The following is an 18,309-nucleotide window of genomic DNA, read 5'->3' on the forward strand; positions in this document are numbered from 1 at the left end:
TTTTTTGGAACATATGAATGCAAATATTTAAGATCAAAACAGCAAAGAAAAATCAACAATAAACTAAATTACTAAGAACAAGAATGAAAAACAACCAACAAAACTAGGAAACAAAAAATACAATAAAACTAGGGAAACCTAATTTTTCTAGGAATGAGATATTTTTTTTTTTTTTTAAATTCTGAACATGTATGAGATCGATGAAACCTTAACCTAATGCTAAAATTGCAGAATAAACACAAAAACAAATAAAGCAAATAAAGATAGATCAAAGCTGAACAAAATTTGGCTCTGATACCAAATGATACAAACCTAGGTCGACATGCGCCTAACCCGTATTATATTAGTCCGGATCTCAATTAAGTTTAGATTTTAATGGATCAATCCCTAACCAACTTGTGATTAGAAACCTTGGTATAATGAAGATGCCATAATAGGTGATGGATGTCTTATTGATAAGTAAAAGCTAAAACACTCATTCATTAATGGTATTTTAGGTGTTCAAAGAGAACAAAAAGAACTCAATCTCACAAAAAATTTTCTGTATGAATAATGTACTGAATATTATTGATAAAACAAGACTTTAAATAGGATAAAAAGTTACAAAATAAAACCGTAATTATCTAGGTAAAACTGGCCACCAAAAGAAAAGGAAACCATGCTTGGCCGAAATTCACCTCCTTTCCTAATCTGATTTGGATTAATTAATTTCTTTATTTTGAATTAGGAATTAATTAATTTACAATGGAAATAATAAAATAATAACTTTCCTAAGTTGATTTGTCCAGTAACTAAGATATCTTTGACCAATCTCCAGCTTGTTTGGACTCGAAATCAGCTTCCATATGCCATGTAGGATGCCAAATATGATTAATAATGATTCCTACACATTGCCCCTTGATTGGAATAAGTCAAACAAGAGAAAAGTCAAAGTCAGTGGCTAAACAACACATTTTCGATCAAATTGAGATGTTGTCTGTACAAGTCCTTTTCAGATGCTTTTGATTCTACCTTGGCTAGATTTGATATCCTCTTAATGATATTCATTGAGTTCATGAAACGTTAGAACCATTTCTTGCTGTCCGGAGTCCATATTTGTACGAAAACAGTTATCCGGGTCTATATCGGCCTTCACCACTTGGATGCTTAAAACGGTTCTTGTATTTTTAAGTATTGACAAGCTCCTTTGAGAATTAAAGTAACTAGGTTGTCTTTAAATCTCTTTACTTGAGCCCTAGTGATCGGCCTGGTCTTCATCCATATCGGGTCAGCACCCTGGTGGGTTGTCGATTGTGCGGGCTCAAGCGGATTCTCATCACAAAGGAAATTAGTACTCCATTGTATATAACACAAAATACCTTCCATTGAACATCCATTGTCTAATGCCAAATTGAATACATCATTGCAACTAAAAGACATCAATTAAAAGACATTAAGCATTCATCCGCACAACTATATCAGCCATTACTAATTCAAATACAAATAACCTTTATTTGTCATCCGTCCACAACTACAACAATTCTAAAGAAACAATATAAGAACTATCATAATTCCTGTTAATACAATATATAGCTTTCTAATTTTGATTACACAGTTGTTTACTCTGCCCCTAAAGTTTCATATATTTTTTCTCCATGTGCTTATTTCGAGACATCCATTTTTCCAACTCTACTTTGTAATCTTCTATCATTCTTTTGTCATACATCTTTTGTTACTTATATGCTCAAATTTCATCCTCCAATTTTGAATTTTCCCTCTTAAATGATCAACCAAATCTTTTGCATTATCTGATATAGGTGTATCAATCCATTTTAAAAAAATTCATCCTCTAGCATCCTACAAATATTAACAATTTATTAGTTGTGTAACTGGGCAATAATTGTCATCAACTATGTCATTACTACTTATATATATGCATATATTGCAGCTAATAATGAATTATTAATATGGAAATTTTAAAATGAAATTTAACAAGTCCTATAATGCACTCTAAGCTTCCAAAATGGTGTACTAATTCTATGTTTAAGAATGAAAATCCCAATGTGTCCAATCAAAACAAAAAATCAATAAATTTAAAACATATTATTTTACTTCATTTATTTACCTCTTACAGTTTTCCTAAACACTTAATTATTTTCTAAGTCAGATTTATCATCTACAACACTAAATCATATTTTAACCATACCTTATTGGCTCTTACCCAAATATATATATATATATATATATAAGTGATCTAAGCTCCATCGACAAAAAATCTCCTCCAAGATTGGCAAAACCTAAAACATACCTTATGGATATCACATTGGTAAAACCTCCTTCTAGGTTTGGTACTGATCATTAACGTTCTCATGTCAATAGGTCGTGATCTTTCACAATTGCATAATAAATCCTTTGAATAAATTAAGTTGTTGAAGACATCTCACCTCTCTTTGTTTCGTCCTTCTTCCTCCCCTATTTTGCATTTTCCATTTTTTAACCATTTTTTCCTCAAAATTTTTTCTAAAATTACACGAAATTATACCAAAAATTGTTTTATTTGGCTCGTGACCAAGTTTTTAAGAGAAATGTTTGCTTTTAATGGTTTGGTTAATGAAGAGTGTTATCTGTCAAAAATTTTTTTACAGACCCCAAAATAAAAAAATGTGAAAGTAGAGGGCACCAAACTGTATTTTACCTTAAATTCAACCGGCTACTTTATACAAATAAAATAATATTCTCACGTAATATGCTTAAATAAAATATTTATGCACACCTATGTAGTAAAAGATAATTAATATTTTTAAAAAATCTAAAAATTTCAAGTTTGTAAGGGAATGTATAAATTATATAATAGAAGATAAATCATAAAAAATAAAGAAACACAAATTTTTAGCAAAATATTTAGTGTCATTTCAATTTTTTGCAAAACAAGCAATTAGGCTTATAATGAGATCCAAAATTCCAAACTATCATTCATTGCCCTTAATCTTAAGCATTATTCAAAGTCTCTCCAATATTACCATGGAGTATCAAAATCTGTCAAAGGTCTCCATAACCGTGTCAATGACTCGGATGAATTGTACATAATAATCCATAAGTTTTGAGCCTTGTTGGTTCTTTTGGAAGACATTTAATTTATGTAACATCATCTATTAAATGTTGCTAACTATTTTCGCCTACTTCATCTAAAGCATAAAAGGAAAACATATTGATTAATTATTTCAACTTTATATACCATCATAATTTAATTTTTTGGTTACTTGGTATTATGAAAATGCAATATTTAATTTTAATTAAAAATATGTGTTTTAGATATAATAATAAGATTATCATTAGAAAAATATATTAATCTAATTAGAAAAATATATTAAACTAATTTGTTATTTTGTATGAGCTCATTTTTTCTAGGGCAAAGTGCATAATATGCCTCTTTAGCTTAAATTTTTTAAAAAGTTGCACATACTTTCCATTTAGGGGGGTGTATTCAATTAGGAATTTAATGGATTTTAAAAGAGTTAAAATGTTTGATGGAACTCATGGATTTACTTAGAATTCAACAAACTCCACATGGATTTTATCACAATTCTATATGGAATTTAATGGAGTTTATGAGACTTATATTATAGACTTTAATAGATTTTGATGGAATTCTAATGATTTTAAATATTTTTATATAATTTATTTTACTATTTTGGTGAATAATATCATTTATTCTATACTATAAGCATAGCTTCTTTTTTTTTTTTTTTTAATCATACCATTAGCATTGTTGAACATTTATGATATCAAACAAATTAACAAATATTAACAAATAGGCAAACAACATATACATGAATATTAAACTTTAATAATATTATCCTTAAAATATTAAAAAAAAAAACATTGTCAAGATAAATTAAAATAAAAGTAGATAAATATATCAAATAGTCTTATATCATCTCTATTATTATTTTTATTGTATGCAAAATTTTATTTAAAAAAAAAAAAAAACCTCATTGCTCATTACTTTGATTTCTTGCATTTTGGGCATCCACCCACATATTTGAAGCCATTGTAGTTCTCCATTCATTAGCATTCTCTCGTTATTGCTCTTGACTTTCAAGCAGCTCTTCAAAATTATTTTCTTCAATTTCTTGTGTTAATAATGATGATGGAGATTCATCATTTGGCTCTATAGGAAACTCATCAGAGCGACATTCCTTGCGAAGAAAATTGTGCAATCCTGCACAAGCTAAAACTAGCTCTGCTTGTATTTTAAATGGAAATGGAGGTGCAGACTTAAAAATTGTGAATCTAGATTTGAATATACCAAATATCCTCTCAATTACGTTTCTTAAAAAAAAGTGACGGAGATTGAATAATTCAGCTGCATTTTCGGGATGACGACCTGGACCAGAAAAATCTTGCAAATGGTATCGAACCCCTCTAAATGGAGCTAAAAATTGTCGACAATTTGGAAATCCACAATCCACAAGAAAATATTTACCTAAAAATATAAGATATTAATTATTAATTCATAAATATTATTTTGTAAAAATGAGTACATATTGAAAAATATATATAATAAAAAAATATATATACCTTGTGGCACTTTAAGTCCATTCCTCCTTGATAAAGCATCATGTAGTAATTTTGAATCATGAGCCGAACCCTCCCATCCACTAAGCACGTATATGAACTCCAAATCAAAGTTACAAGCTGCTAATACATTTTGTGAAATTTTTCCATGGTGATTACGATAGCTACTTACATCACGACCCTTTACTGTTGCTGGTATATGTGTGCCATCAATAGCTCCAACACAATCCTAAAAGAAATAATAAATTTTATAACTAACATAAAATATAAGGTGTTCTGAATAATAATTACAACACTAATAATAACAAAACTATAACAATAATGACAATAATTATTATTACTAAAAAAAGAAATAGGTAAAACATTCATTACTTAAAGTAAGGGTAAAATCTTGTATGTTCTCTTATTTTACTTGGCACTGTAGATTTTGGTTTAACCATCATATCTGGTGCTATTGTGTTCAAAGCCCTCAAAACTTTGTTGAAGTTTTTGCTCATTGTGAAATGTGATCGACTAAATGTTTCACGAGTCATACGATAGCGAGAATTTTGACCTATAATAAGTAAAAATGTTACAAGCATTTCTTCAATGCAAATGAATCTTGTATCCTGTAAATATGTTTTTTCTCTAATAATTTTACATAACTTCAAAAACACATTAGGATACATCCTATAGAGTTGCCGAAAATGTTGAGGATCTTCTTTCAATACTTTATGAATATAATTATACCCTTTAGGAGTGATTGGTCGTCGAGCCAGTGGACGTTCGATATATTCATCATATATGCTAATCATTAGTGCATCTAATACCTCAAGTATTGCTTGAATTGCCAACAACATTAATTTAATGGTTTCATAAAATTCTTCATCTTCTTGTGTATCTCTTTCTCCCAGTTCTTCCCGTTCCATTTTCTCTATTAATCTAAGACATAACATCAAATATTATTAGGAAATATGAAATGTCATAAAAAATAATAATATCAGGAAGGGAAAAAAAATCTTTAATGAAAAATTCAATTCAATACAAATTGAACAATAAAGCAAATGAAAAAATTCACTTAAACAAACTAGAGAGAAAAATATATCAAAACAAAAAACCTATTTCATAAAATAGTTATAGCTAAATATATGTTTTAACACTCATTCCATATTAAATGATATCCATTCTAAGCGCTCTTCAGGTAACATCTTCAAGAATGCATCTTTAACTCCCATTTTCTGAATCAATGCAAGTGCTTTATAGCGACCAATGTTATCTAAATTTGGAGTTTCCTTAATAGCATTCCAAATATCATTCTTTTTCTCCTTTTCACTAATTGCCTTTTCCCTTTTCTCCATTAGGTTATACATACCCCGAATTTTAGTGGCAATTTTTCCAATCGAGTCCAAACCATGAGAAAGTTTTTCTAGAAGATCAACTCGAGTGGCATTCTGATCAAATGAACGAGTATTTCCTTCATATTCATTTCTAGTTCGCTTTCTTTGAACAACATTTTCCATGGGAACTTCTAAATTTGTATCGAACTCTGACATTGATGGTTCATTATGTCCGGGTGAAGGTGCTTGGCATGATGGATCGAGTTGAGTTGGAACATATACCTCGTTAATCTCATCATATACATAGTCATCTATCCTACCATGTGTACTTTCATCTTATCCATAAATTCTTGCATCTGTATTGTCTCCCAATCCAATAGAGTTTTTTTCAATGGCAGTTCCATTTCCAACAGCAATTTTTAAATTCTCAAAGTCAGCAAAAGTGTCTGTTCAAAGGTGTTTCTGGTTTGGATGAGACTGTAAAAAAAATAAAACAAAATAAAATAAATATAATATTTTGTTAACATATAAAAATACAAAAAGAATATATCTATATATATAGATATATATATATATATATAAGATATAATAATATAAAATACATTCTTATGAAAATTTATAACCTCACCTTAAAGTAATTATCCCATATTTCATCTGTGGCAGTGAATCTTTGTGTGGTTGCATCCCATCCAAAACCAGAGTTGAAACACATGAGTTGAGAAAATGTTTGATAATGCGTTTTAAACCATTTCAAGCGACTCTGATATTTAGTATAATTTTTATTACATCCAAGTGCTTCATTTAGCTTGGGAAGTATCTTACTTTCCACAGTTAGTTTGCTAAATACACCATTATTATCACGCCATCCACGATTAGCAGCATCAACCATCAGTTCCAACAACATATTACTCTCTTGTGAGGTCCATGTGTTATATGCAGTTTTACCTTTTCGTTGTGAATCTCCCATTGTAACAATGAATATCTAAATATAAAGCCCATGAATAGTTGAATCACATTTATATATATATATATATATATATATATATATATATATATTATAAATTAAACATATAATAAACAAGATCAAAATATTCACATTCTAACTCATCAAAATATAAAATCAGATTAAAAATATTTAATAAATCATATTAGATTCATAATGCATTTTAAAAGACTATTAACTACAACCAAACAATAATGTATTTTTCTAATTTTTTCTGAAATTATATATATATATATATGCATGAACATGTAGTACTATAGCATAGTATATATTTTTTAAGTGCAAGTAGGCAGTAATATTTTCGTAACAAATAATAATAATGATGGAACACTAAACATGGTTAGCCATTCACAGTAAAACAGAAACCAAAACACAACTTTTTGGAGAAGTGTGTTAAATTAGTACAAGAAGTATATATATATATATATAACAATAATAATTATGGAACACCAAATCAGTTACTCATAGTGGAAACGGTAACCAAAGCACAAATTCTTGGGGAAGTGTGTTTCATTAAATACAAGAAACTATATATATATATATATATATATATATATTATAATATAAATTTATTAATTGATAGAAAATTGTGTGGCTAGCTTTTGACGTGAACACTCATTGTGCCTAATCCACCAACTCTTTTTTTTTTTTTTTCAAAGCTATATAAATTTATTAATTGATGGAAAATTGTGAGGCTAGCTTCTGACATACACATTCATTATGCCTAATCTACCAACCATTTTTTTCCTTTCTTCAGAGACGGTGATCATCACTATCCATTTGTTTCCCTTTTTTATTTTTTATTTATTTTTTTGGGTACAAAGAAAATACATTGATCAGAGTTGATCTTTACCCTCCTGAAAACTAACCCCACAAAATTTTTATCATCTGGCAGTTGTTTCTATGCTCTTGCTTTGGTCTGTGTGTGTGTTGGGGGGGGAGGGGAGGGGTTGGGGCTTTCGTCTATGTGTTTATGGCTCAAGGAAGAGGGGGGGCTGTGCTGGAAAAGATCGATGGAGATTATGTATAAAGATGGTGGACATGTACTGTTAATAATGCTTCAAAAGAACAAGTTAATTGGCACTAAAGTACGGCTTCACAACCTTCTATTTCTTTTTACACTAGGGCTAAACATATATACAACATATATGAATATATTTACAATAGCAGATAGTAGATAACAGATACGTTCCTTAGAAATTTTCTCACTCTTTTTTTTTTTTTTTTTTAACTCAAAACTTCTCACTTGAAATTCAAAACTTTCGCAACATTGATTTGGGTTTTTATCAAACAATAGAAGAATAATGCGAAAAAAGCAGAAAAATTGAATCATACCCAAAAAATCAGATCAACCAACGAAGCACGGGGAGAGAACCCACAGGAAAGATCATTGTTTTGGTTACCGTCAGTTCGCCAGTTTTGTTCGATTGTTCATCCAGCGGGTTGGGTTTGTCCGTCTGTTCTTCGTTCTTCGTTCTGTCTCAAAGCAGGGTCTCACTCAATGTTTTGTGTTTTACAATCAGATGAAATCTTTGGGGTGGAGACTGGATTTGTGAAAGGCTTGAGTATTTATATCTAATGTCTCAAAATCCAATCAAATCAATCAATTTATAAAATCCTTCTAAGTTAATGACTTTTTGAATACCAACAGATTTTTATGGACTTTTAAAAAATCATAATTGAATAACATCAGATTTATATAGATTCTATAAAATTTTGAATTGAATACCCTAATATTTTAATGGATTCCATAAAAATCTTAATTGAATACCTTTGGACTTTTAAAATCTTTTAAAATCTATTAAATTCCTAATCGAATACACCCCTTAGTTTCTTTTTTTCTTTCATGTAGCCCTTTTATCTCAGTCAAATAAATACTTCATGTGCGGGAATATAGAGGAGAAAAACTACAAAGACGACGACCAAGACTCCATTCCAAGCACATTGTACATATGGCCACAAAATAAATAAAAGTAGTTTGTCGTTTTTGTTACTCTTACTGATATGTAACATCATCTATTAAATGTTGTTAACTATTTTGGCCTACTTCATCTAAAGCATAAAGGAAAACAGATTGATTAATTATTCAACTTTATCTACCATCATAATTTAATTTTCTGGTTACTTGGTATTACGAAAATGCAACATTTAATTTTAATTAAAAATATGTGTTTTAGATATAATAATAAGATTATCATTAGAAAAATATATTAAACTAATTTCTTATTTTGTATGAGCTCATTTTTTTAAGGGCAAAATGCATAATCTGTCTCTTTAGCTTAAATTTTTTAAAAAATTGCACATACTTTCCATTTAGTATCTTTTTTTCTTTGATGTAGCCCTCTTATCTCAGTCAAATAAATAATTACTGGGCGGGAATATAGAGGAGAAAAACTACAAAGACCACGACTAAGACTCCATTCCAAGCACATTGTGCATATGGCCACAAAATAAATAAAAGTAGTTTGTCGTTTTTGTTACTCTTTAGTGTTCAGTCTTCAGCAGTCGGTCCAGAATCATTTATTGTTTCAAGTTCTGGAGAACAGGAAATATATGGTTTTTGTAATAAATATTTAAAAAGCAAATAATAATAATATATATATGAAATGACGTCGCAATTGGTCCTTGCAGAATATTTGAAATATATATATATATATATATAGACGACGTGGAGGAAACGAAAAGGATATTCAAGATGAGTTTACAGGCAATTTTACACCTATATATATTATAACCTGTATTGCCCAGTTTACAATAATCCGCCATAGCCAACCCCCCAACCTTTTGCTTATTTGCAGCAGGTAAAGAATCTAACCTCTTTTTCCATACTATTCTCTGTCGCTTATAATTTTGGTTTTTATGTTTCTTTGATCTCTGTGTGCTCTGTGAATTGTTTTGGTTTAAATGGAAAGTACATAATCTTAAAAATGTCCATTATTATATTCTATGTTGCTATGAGCTCTTAACAATCATATCAGTAAAATCCTGCTGAAAGTTAGATTAATTGAGCCTTTTTTTTTTTTTATATATTTTTTAACTTCCCCTCGCGAGACTGTAATTGATACTGCCAAAATGCTTGATTTGATAAAAAATATTGTTTCCCGCATTTTCCTGGCAAACAAACGGAAATTGAAGAACGCACTGACAAAATGAAAGGAAAAGAGTAGAGAAAAAAGTAATATGCGTTATGATAAGCTGTATATGTTGGTGAAATTCTAAACCCCTTTAACCAAATTTGGGTTAGGGTCTTTAAGAATGTCCAACAGAATTTTTGTAGAAATTTAGGGATTCTCTGCAACAATTCCTATGTATGGATTGTGGGTTCTTTTAGGAAAAGTAAAGCTTAAGATGATATGAATTACTTGCTTATACTTGGATATCAAAATTTCTATGCTTTCTTGACTATATAATTTAGCGCATACTACAATTTACTTTATTGTTCCATAATAATTTGCAAGTATCAGACATATCTTGAACAAATCTGCATCGATAGCAGGTGGATATAACAGTGCTCTTTGCACTTGCTTCTTATTTTATATTATTTTACTTCATTGCACTTGGATTAGTGACAAAAACATGTGCAAAAAGTATCCAACTGCCAGTTTTTCAGAAGCAGGGAATTTGTTGTTGAGCATTTAGGTTGAATTTTTTGTTTTGGTTGAATTTGTTATGTTAATTATAAAAATATCTGCAGTTTCTGTTACCCCAGCAATCAGTGTCATTTACTTCATCAACAACATCAACAAAAAGAGTAAAAATGGGAAGCAGCAACCAAGCTTCAAGTGACATTGAAAACTCATATGTTTCTATAGCAATTTCCATGACAGAGGAGTTGGATAGCTTGCCTCCCTTATCTTCGGTATGTTGTATTTACAGAGTATCTGAGCGATTGAGGCTTGTGAACGAAAAGGCCTATACACCACAAGTAGTTTCCATTGGTCCTCTCCACCATGGCAAGGATTGCTTAAAAGCAATGGAAGAGCACAAAAAGAGGTATCTACGTGATTATCTTAAACGGACTAATACAAGCTTGGAGAATTACATAAAGATTATAAAGCAAAATGAACTTAGATTGCGGAGTTGCTATGCGGAAACCATCGGATTCGGCAGTGATGAATTTGTAAAGATAATCCTAGTGGACTCTGCCTTCATCATTGAGGTTTTATTAAGGTACAGCTTCACTGAATCTGGTGACGAGCCTGATCGGATATTCAAAAAGCCGTGGATGTTGCAGGATGTCTGGCCTGACCTGCGCTTGCTTGAGAATCAGTTGCCATTTTTCATACTTGAAGAAGTTTATAAGCCTGACAAAATTTCACACACTGAGAAGCCTTCAATCATTGAACTTTCCCACAAATTCTTCACAACACTGATGCATTTAGAAGGGACTGAAACAAAGTTGGAGAAAATCAAAACTGAAAATGTTGCACACTTTGTTGATTTTCTGAGAACCTTGTATATACCGTTGAACCCACGTGGTGGAGAGAAATTTAAAAGTCTAAATGCTCCCAGCATGACAGAGCTACACCGTGCAGGAGTTAAGTTCAAAGAAGCATCAAGCAAAAACTTGTTTGATATACATTTCAAGAATGGGATTCTTGAAATTCCTAAGTTAACAATAAGCGATGAGATAGAACTGACCATAAGAAATCTACTAGCCTTTGAACAATGCCATTGCATAGAGAATTATCTGAATGATTATGTTGTGATTATGGATCGACTTGTCAACACTCCAAAGGATGTGGATTTGCTTGTTAAACATAGAATTGTAGAGAACAGGCTAGGGGACAGCAGTGAGGGAGCTAGTCTGATAAACAAACTCGCAGATGGGGTTATAATGAACTCGGATGATTTCTATTTTGCTGGTATTTGTAACGCGCTCGATGGTTATTGCAGCACCTCCTGGCACAAATGGAAGGCGAACTTGAAACAAAATTATTTCAACACACCTTGGGCAATTGTCTCTGTCGCCGCGGCTATTCTTCTTCTAATTCTAACTATCATACAAGCGGTTTGTTCTATTCTCCAAGTTAAGGATAGTCCCCCCTAACTTCTTGGTTTTTTATGCTTATTTTTTGTATGTATCGTATTTACGCATTTTTCTACCAGCTTATGCGAGCCATTTTGTAGTGTGGAGTAAGGAATTATATATAGGTATATAAGTTTAAGTAGTGTAATGTTTTTTGAAATTAATGAACTGATCTATATAATGTGTAAGTCTGTTTGTATGCAACGTTGTAAGAGTTTGATCTATTTATTGGCTCAACGACTTATATTTATCATTTTCTCTTTAATTGTTTTCCATTATTTCACCCATCGTTCATAAATTCGAAGATTCAGAGGAAAACAAGGAAAATAAAACAGAAAAAAAATTCAATATATAAAAGATTTCAAGATGTGGTGTATAAATATTTACGCCTTCCATGTCTTTTTATCTTATGGCGGTGTTCGCTCTGGATATAACAATTTGTTATGAAGTCTGATAACTGGCATACCCGTGGGAGTTTTGATGTTCTGTAATTATTGTCTTTGCATTTCATATTTACGTGCATACAGAATAGGTGGAGATAAGTTTGAAAACTATCAGTAACAAGGATTGAGCCAAGACCTGCAACTCTTATATTAAACTGAAATACTATTTTACCTAAAAGTAATGTGTCCATTAATGGTTTATATATATTTAATTGGAAGAATGAATAGTGGGATTTTATCGTTTCTCAAGCATATGATGAGTAAATACCATACTCATGTGCAGAAATTCCTCTAGAAGTTAATGTCAATTAATAGGAAAAACCAACAACCAAACAGATGTAAGAAACACTGGTAACTACCAAAAGCTTTCTAATTTGGGCACTTCAATTTTTTTTGGAGTTACATGTTTTAAAATTTGTTTTTGAATGATTTCGTAACAGGTTGTAACAATCCGTTTCTTTTTATTTAATTTGGTCTTTAAATTGCATTGGTTTAATGAATTTTTTAATAATCCTTTTGTAACTCCTCTACATACTTAGGCTATATATAAGTTAGTCATCTTCTTTGTCTATATATCAAATAAATAAAAAATAAAAAAAGAAGCAATACTATACATAAGCATTCTCCATGGTTCCTTAGAGTTCATAATTATCTGTGTGATAGGAGGGAGGTAATATCTTATTCAAAGTAGAGAGTTTTTGAGGGTGCATAATTTCAAAATTATTAAGGATTCATTATATTTTGGGAGACAATCAAATTTATTTTAAGGAAACTATGATATAATTTATATTGAATTTTATTATTTTTTAATACTTGTATTATTTGTTTCAGTAAGGAATATTTCTATTTGTTCAATTCTATAATTTTACAAATTGTTGTGTTAATTTTTGCCACATGGTCAACAATCTTAGCACAATTTTTTTTTTTTTTTTACACGAAAAGTTGAACAAATTTTTTTTTTATTTTTTTATTTTGTTGTAATTTTTTCAATTTCTATTTGCTGGTTTGCGTTCTATGCTATGGTTATGCTTCTGCTATGTTTAGGCTTATTTTATTATTTTATAGTTTTTATCTTGCTCTGAGTTTTTTGTGGAAAGGAATACTCATTATCTGTTCATTCTATTTTTTTAAAAAAATATTTATGTGGTTTTTTTTTTTTTTTTTAAACATTGTTAAGACAGAACATTTGAAAAAAAGAAATGAAGAACAAACAAAGATTTTATTCTTTTACCAGATATTAGAATGGTTTATTCTTTTTCATTATTATTATTATTATTTTACGTGTGCTAGATGAGACGACATATTTATATTTATTTTACCTACTTCGATGGCTTATAGTAAATTAGTGTTTTGCTTATTTTCGGCTTGTTTACCGATTAGAAAGCTTTTATGTCTTGGAATTCTATATTTTGTTTCCTACTATTTTTTTTTTCTAGGTTTATTTTCTTTTCTTGTTATTTCTCATAGTAAATTGACTTTACATTCAATTACTAGTATTCATTCGATTGTACCTATTTTTATGGATAAAAATGGTTATTTACAGCCCGATGATTTTGTTTAATAAAACCCAATAAATTTTCTGAAACTTTAAAACTTTGTTTTTTGGAAAAAAAAATAATTCTGGGTTTAGCTGTATAATAAGAATGGAATATATTTGGCCTAAAAATTACCCATTTTTATGAAAATGGAACAAAGGTTGTTTAACCTAGTTAGATCTATTTTCTGAAGCATTTTTTGGCCAAATTGACCACAAATTTGGATTCTCATGTCGTAACAATGAAAACGGGATCTGTCCGCCTGAAAATAATGGTTGGAATAGTGAGAAATAGCTAGATCTTTTAACTGCAACCCACAAACCAGAATCAGATCGACCCCACGACTCCTCTAAAGATTGAAGAAGACAAGAATTGGGTTGAGTTGAGCAAGTTAGGCTTGAGTAAAGTGTTGGGCTGAGCTTAGTTGGGTTGAAAGAGGAGACGCGAGCTGGGTTGCTAGCATCTGGGTCTAAGCCTTTTAGGCCTGGGTCAGCTAATGCAAGAATGCTAACATCAGCATGTTATTGTGAACTAGCTAAGCGCTAACTTCAACATGATGATATCGTCACTAGATTTTTTTTTTTTTTTTTTTTGCGTTTTGTTTATTTTTTTATGGTTTTTTCCCTCCTTGCTTTTTAGTATTATTTTGTTGAAACATTTAGTACCTAGGCAATTTTTAATATATATATATATATATATTTAATATACAACTGATGCAAGTGCTTCTTCTAGAGAGACAACATTTGTCTCTGGGGCATAAGTTCCAACTCCAATACTATGACAAAAGTGCCAACACAAGTGCCAACCTCTAGAACTATGACATAAGCACCAACTTCTAATGTGATAATCCTTTGAACCGTGCTGAGAGATCAGGGAAATTCAATAGGCTGAATTTTAGAGATGGTTGTAGAAAATGATATTCTATGTGACTACCTTAAATTTTTCGGGGTTCTTTATTGATGATGCACCAATTATAAATGGAGATTATAGAGGATTTCTTAAAGCATATGATGAATGGAAAATATCTAACTATCTGTGTTGGAATTATGTATTGAACAATTTAGTTGATTCATTGTATAATGTGTAAAGTATGAAGAATACAACTAAAGATCTATGGGAGTCCTTGGACAGAAAATATAAGACCAAGGATTTTGTTACCAAAAATTTTATTATCCATTGATTCCTGGATTATAAAAAGATGGACTTGAAGATTGTCATCAATCAAGTACAGGACTTCCATGTGATCTTCCATGAGATTTATGTTGAAGTGATGGGCCTGAGTGAAGCCTTCCAAGTAGCTGCTATTATTAAAAAAGTAACCCTTGTATGGAAAGACTTCAAGAACTGCCTTAGGCATAAGTTAAATGAGATGAATGTTGAAGATATGATTCTTAGACTTCGAATTGAAGAAACAATAGAGGGTCATATAGAAGAGCTTCATCTCATACTAATGTTTAAGGCAAATATTATGGAGTAGAATCAAAGCTCTAAATTAAAGAAGAAGACGAGTAAGGGGTCCAACTTAGGACCAAAAGAAGGGATATCCAAGAAGCAAAAACTTTAAAGAAAGTGCTTCACTTGTGATAAGATGGGTCACAGAGCGTTGGATTATAAACTATTGAAGAAAAAGAATAGCATAGAGGCACATGTGATAGAACAAATCACATAAGAGGAAGATGACCCAACCTCTCATCAATTGTCTCTGAAGCGAACTTAATCTGGTCAAACCCAAGAGAATGCTAAATCAATATTGGTGTGACCAAAAAAGTGTACTAAAAGAGAGAATTGTTCACTTCTTTCAAATCAATAAAGAATGGAGAGAGCTATTCATAAGTACTTCTGCAACATCTAAGATCAAGGATGAAGGAAAGGTAATCCTAAAGAGGATCTCTAAGAAGACTCTGACTCTGAACAACATTTTATGTGCTGGAGATCCAAAAGAACTTCATATCTAGTTCACTATTGAATAAACATGGACTCTAGCTAGTATTTGAATTTGATAAAGTTATACTATCTAAGTCAGGGATGTTTGTTGGAAAAGATATATATCCAATAGGCTTTTTAAATTAAATGTAATGACTATAAGGCCTAAGATTACGAACAAAGCACATTCTTTTTTTTGCTTATTTTCTTGAGTCTTCTAATTTACGGCATGGTAAACTAAGGCATGTTTACGATTCTCTAAAGAGATTAAATAACTTGAATTAAATTCCAACATTCCAAATTGATTGAAAACATAAGTGTGAAACTTATGTTGAGGCTAAAATGATGGGTTATCATTCCAAACTATTGAAAGGAATACCGAACCTTTATATTTGATTCATAGTAATATATGCAATTTAAAGTTTGCACCAACAAAGGATGACAATAAGTATTTTATTACTTTTGTTGACGATAGCACTAAATAGTGCTATATGTATTTGCCAAATTGCAAGGACGGAGTTATAAAGAAATTTGTTCTCTATAAAGCTGAAGTTGAGAATTAACTCAATAACAAAATTAAATCAATCAAAAGTGATCGAGATGGTGAGTATGTAATACCAATTGATGAAATACTGTAAAGAATATGGAATTAGATATAAGGCAATGCCATCTTACTCAACATAATCAAATGGTGTAGCTGCAAGGAAAAAGTGTACTTTGAAAGAAATGACAAATGCAATGTTGTAAGTTCTGGATTGCCATAGAACATGTACGAAGAAACCATTTTGTCAACAAATTATCTTTTAAATAAGATATCCAATAAGAAAGAACAAAAGACACAATATGAGCAAAGGAAAAGAGACAACCTTCTTATAAATATGTACAAATGTAAGGGTGTCTTGCTAAGTGGTTATACCTACACCTAAAAAAGTGAAAATATGTCCAAAAACCATTGATTGCATCTTCATTGGCTACGAACAAAATAGTAACGCTTATAAATTTATTTTATCTAAGTCTGAAATCCCTGATATATACAAAAATACAATAATGGAATCCAGGGATGCATCATTTTTTAAACATATTTTTCCATGTAAATCCAAAGAAGGACTTAGTTTGTTAAAGCGAACATATGAGACTACGATTGAAGATAGTTAGGACCAAGAACAAGAGGTTGGGATGAATATAGATGCAACAAAAGGATAAGAATAGAAAAATATTTTGGTCCAAATTTTCTGACCTATTTTCTAGAAGATGAACCACTAAGCTTCAAAAAAGTTGTAAAGTCTCCTGAAGGTCTTTTGCGAAAAGTGACCATTAAGAGTGAAGTTGATTTGATCTTACAAAATCATATTTAGAAACTAATGGATATTCCTCTCGGTAATAACCTACTAAAATATAAATGCATTTTCAACAAGAAAATGAAAGTAGATTGAACAATTGATAAGTATAAGGTTAGACTTGTAATTAAAGGTTATAAACAAAGAAGGGCTTTCATTGCTTTGATACATATTCTTATGTGACAAGAATAAATTCCATAAGGATTGTACTTGCAATTGCTGCTTTGCAAAATCTTAGGTTCATCAAATGGATGTGAAGACTACCTTTATTTATGGAAATCTAGATGAAAAGATTCACATGAAATAATGATGTGTAAAATTAACTCACAATAGCATCAATCTTTTTCAAGTAATAAAAGTGGAAAAATAGGATTATCTTACCCAAGGGATTAAGAGTTAATTACTAAAGATAATTAAGTTTTGATAATATTTAAACTAGTGATCTAAATAGCAATTGAAATTTAATTAAACTAAAATTAAACAAAAGTAAGTAATTAAAACTAAATCAATTTCAAGTAAGAAAGTAAATTCAGTAGTTATGAACACTAGGATATTTAATTTCACCATTAAGTATTCCAATTTAATTACTCAATATGTAAATTTAATAAACTAGTAACTTTTTTAACCACACTTAATCATAAAATTAATAAAGAGTAGTTTATACTCACAATTGATAATATTCACATAACTTAATTTATTTCTTCCGGACTATAATGAAATCATGTAATTTATCAAGCATAGATTAAGAAAATACATAGCATGAAACATAACTATTTTTCAATCAATTATGTATTCATATAAATTATTATGCATTTATAATATTAATCTTTTTCAAGCTCAAATATTATTAAAATTATTCATTTCTTTGGGCATGTTAAAGCATTAAACATACCAATGATTTATTAGTAAAACATATTATTAATTAAACAAAACTCAATAAATATTAAAGTAATAAAATCTTTATGAAATTAATTCATGGCATAAATAAATTCAACATCTATAATTATTAAAAATAATGTTCACAATAAAAAAGTTAAGAGAAAGGAATAAAAACTAGTGAATAAATCCTCTGAAAGCTCTCCATGTCTTTCTTATCTAAGCAAATCCATGCTTATGCTTTTTCTAAACTCTCTAATTGATCTTCTAATACTTTAAAAGCTTAAAAC

The 18,309-nt window shown here is 30.1% G+C and overlaps 3 protein-coding genes across 4 annotated transcripts; 1 reads left to right on the forward strand and 2 right to left on the reverse strand.

The window, feature by feature from the left end:
* Positions 1 to 4,061: 4,061 nt before the first annotated feature.
* On the reverse strand, positions 4,062 to 4,997 carry LOC132803702 (uncharacterized). Its single transcript, XM_060817064.1, has 3 exons — positions 4,931 to 4,997; positions 4,571 to 4,788; positions 4,062 to 4,160 (listed from the first exon to the last, which is right to left on the reverse strand). The coding sequence occupies exons 1-3, from the start codon at positions 4,995 to 4,997 to the stop codon at positions 4,062 to 4,064; spliced, it is 384 nt and encodes a 127-aa protein (XP_060673047.1).
* Positions 4,998 to 5,696: 699 nt separating this feature from the next.
* On the reverse strand, positions 5,697 to 6,840 carry LOC132803775 (uncharacterized protein At2g29880-like). Its single transcript, XM_060817288.1, has 2 exons — positions 6,497 to 6,840; positions 5,697 to 6,189 (listed from the first exon to the last, which is right to left on the reverse strand). Exons 1-2 carry the CDS (start codon positions 6,838 to 6,840, stop codon positions 5,697 to 5,699), a joined length of 837 nt encoding a protein of 278 aa, XP_060673271.1.
* A 2,677-nt stretch (positions 6,841 to 9,517) lies between these two features.
* On the forward strand, positions 9,518 to 12,170 carry LOC125422838 (UPF0481 protein At3g47200). Of its 2 annotated transcripts, none has more exons than XM_048475033.2 (2): positions 9,518 to 9,677; positions 10,571 to 12,170. In XM_048475033.2, exon 2 carries the CDS (start codon positions 10,634 to 10,636, stop codon positions 11,924 to 11,926), a length of 1,293 nt encoding a protein of 430 aa, XP_048330990.2. In that variant the 5' UTR covers positions 9,518 to 9,677; positions 10,571 to 10,633; the 3' UTR covers positions 11,927 to 12,170. The 2 variants fall into 2 exon arrangements, with proteins under 2 accessions (XP_048330990.2, XP_048330991.2); XM_048475034.2 differs by having other exon boundaries at positions 9,521 to 9,677; positions 10,586 to 12,170.
* Positions 12,171 to 18,309: the final 6,139 nt, after the last annotated feature.

This window comes from Ziziphus jujuba, chromosome 5 (assembly GCF_031755915.1).
Source record: "Ziziphus jujuba cultivar Dongzao chromosome 5, ASM3175591v1".
Lineage (NCBI taxonomy): Eukaryota > Viridiplantae > Streptophyta > Magnoliopsida > Rosales > Rhamnaceae > Ziziphus > Ziziphus jujuba.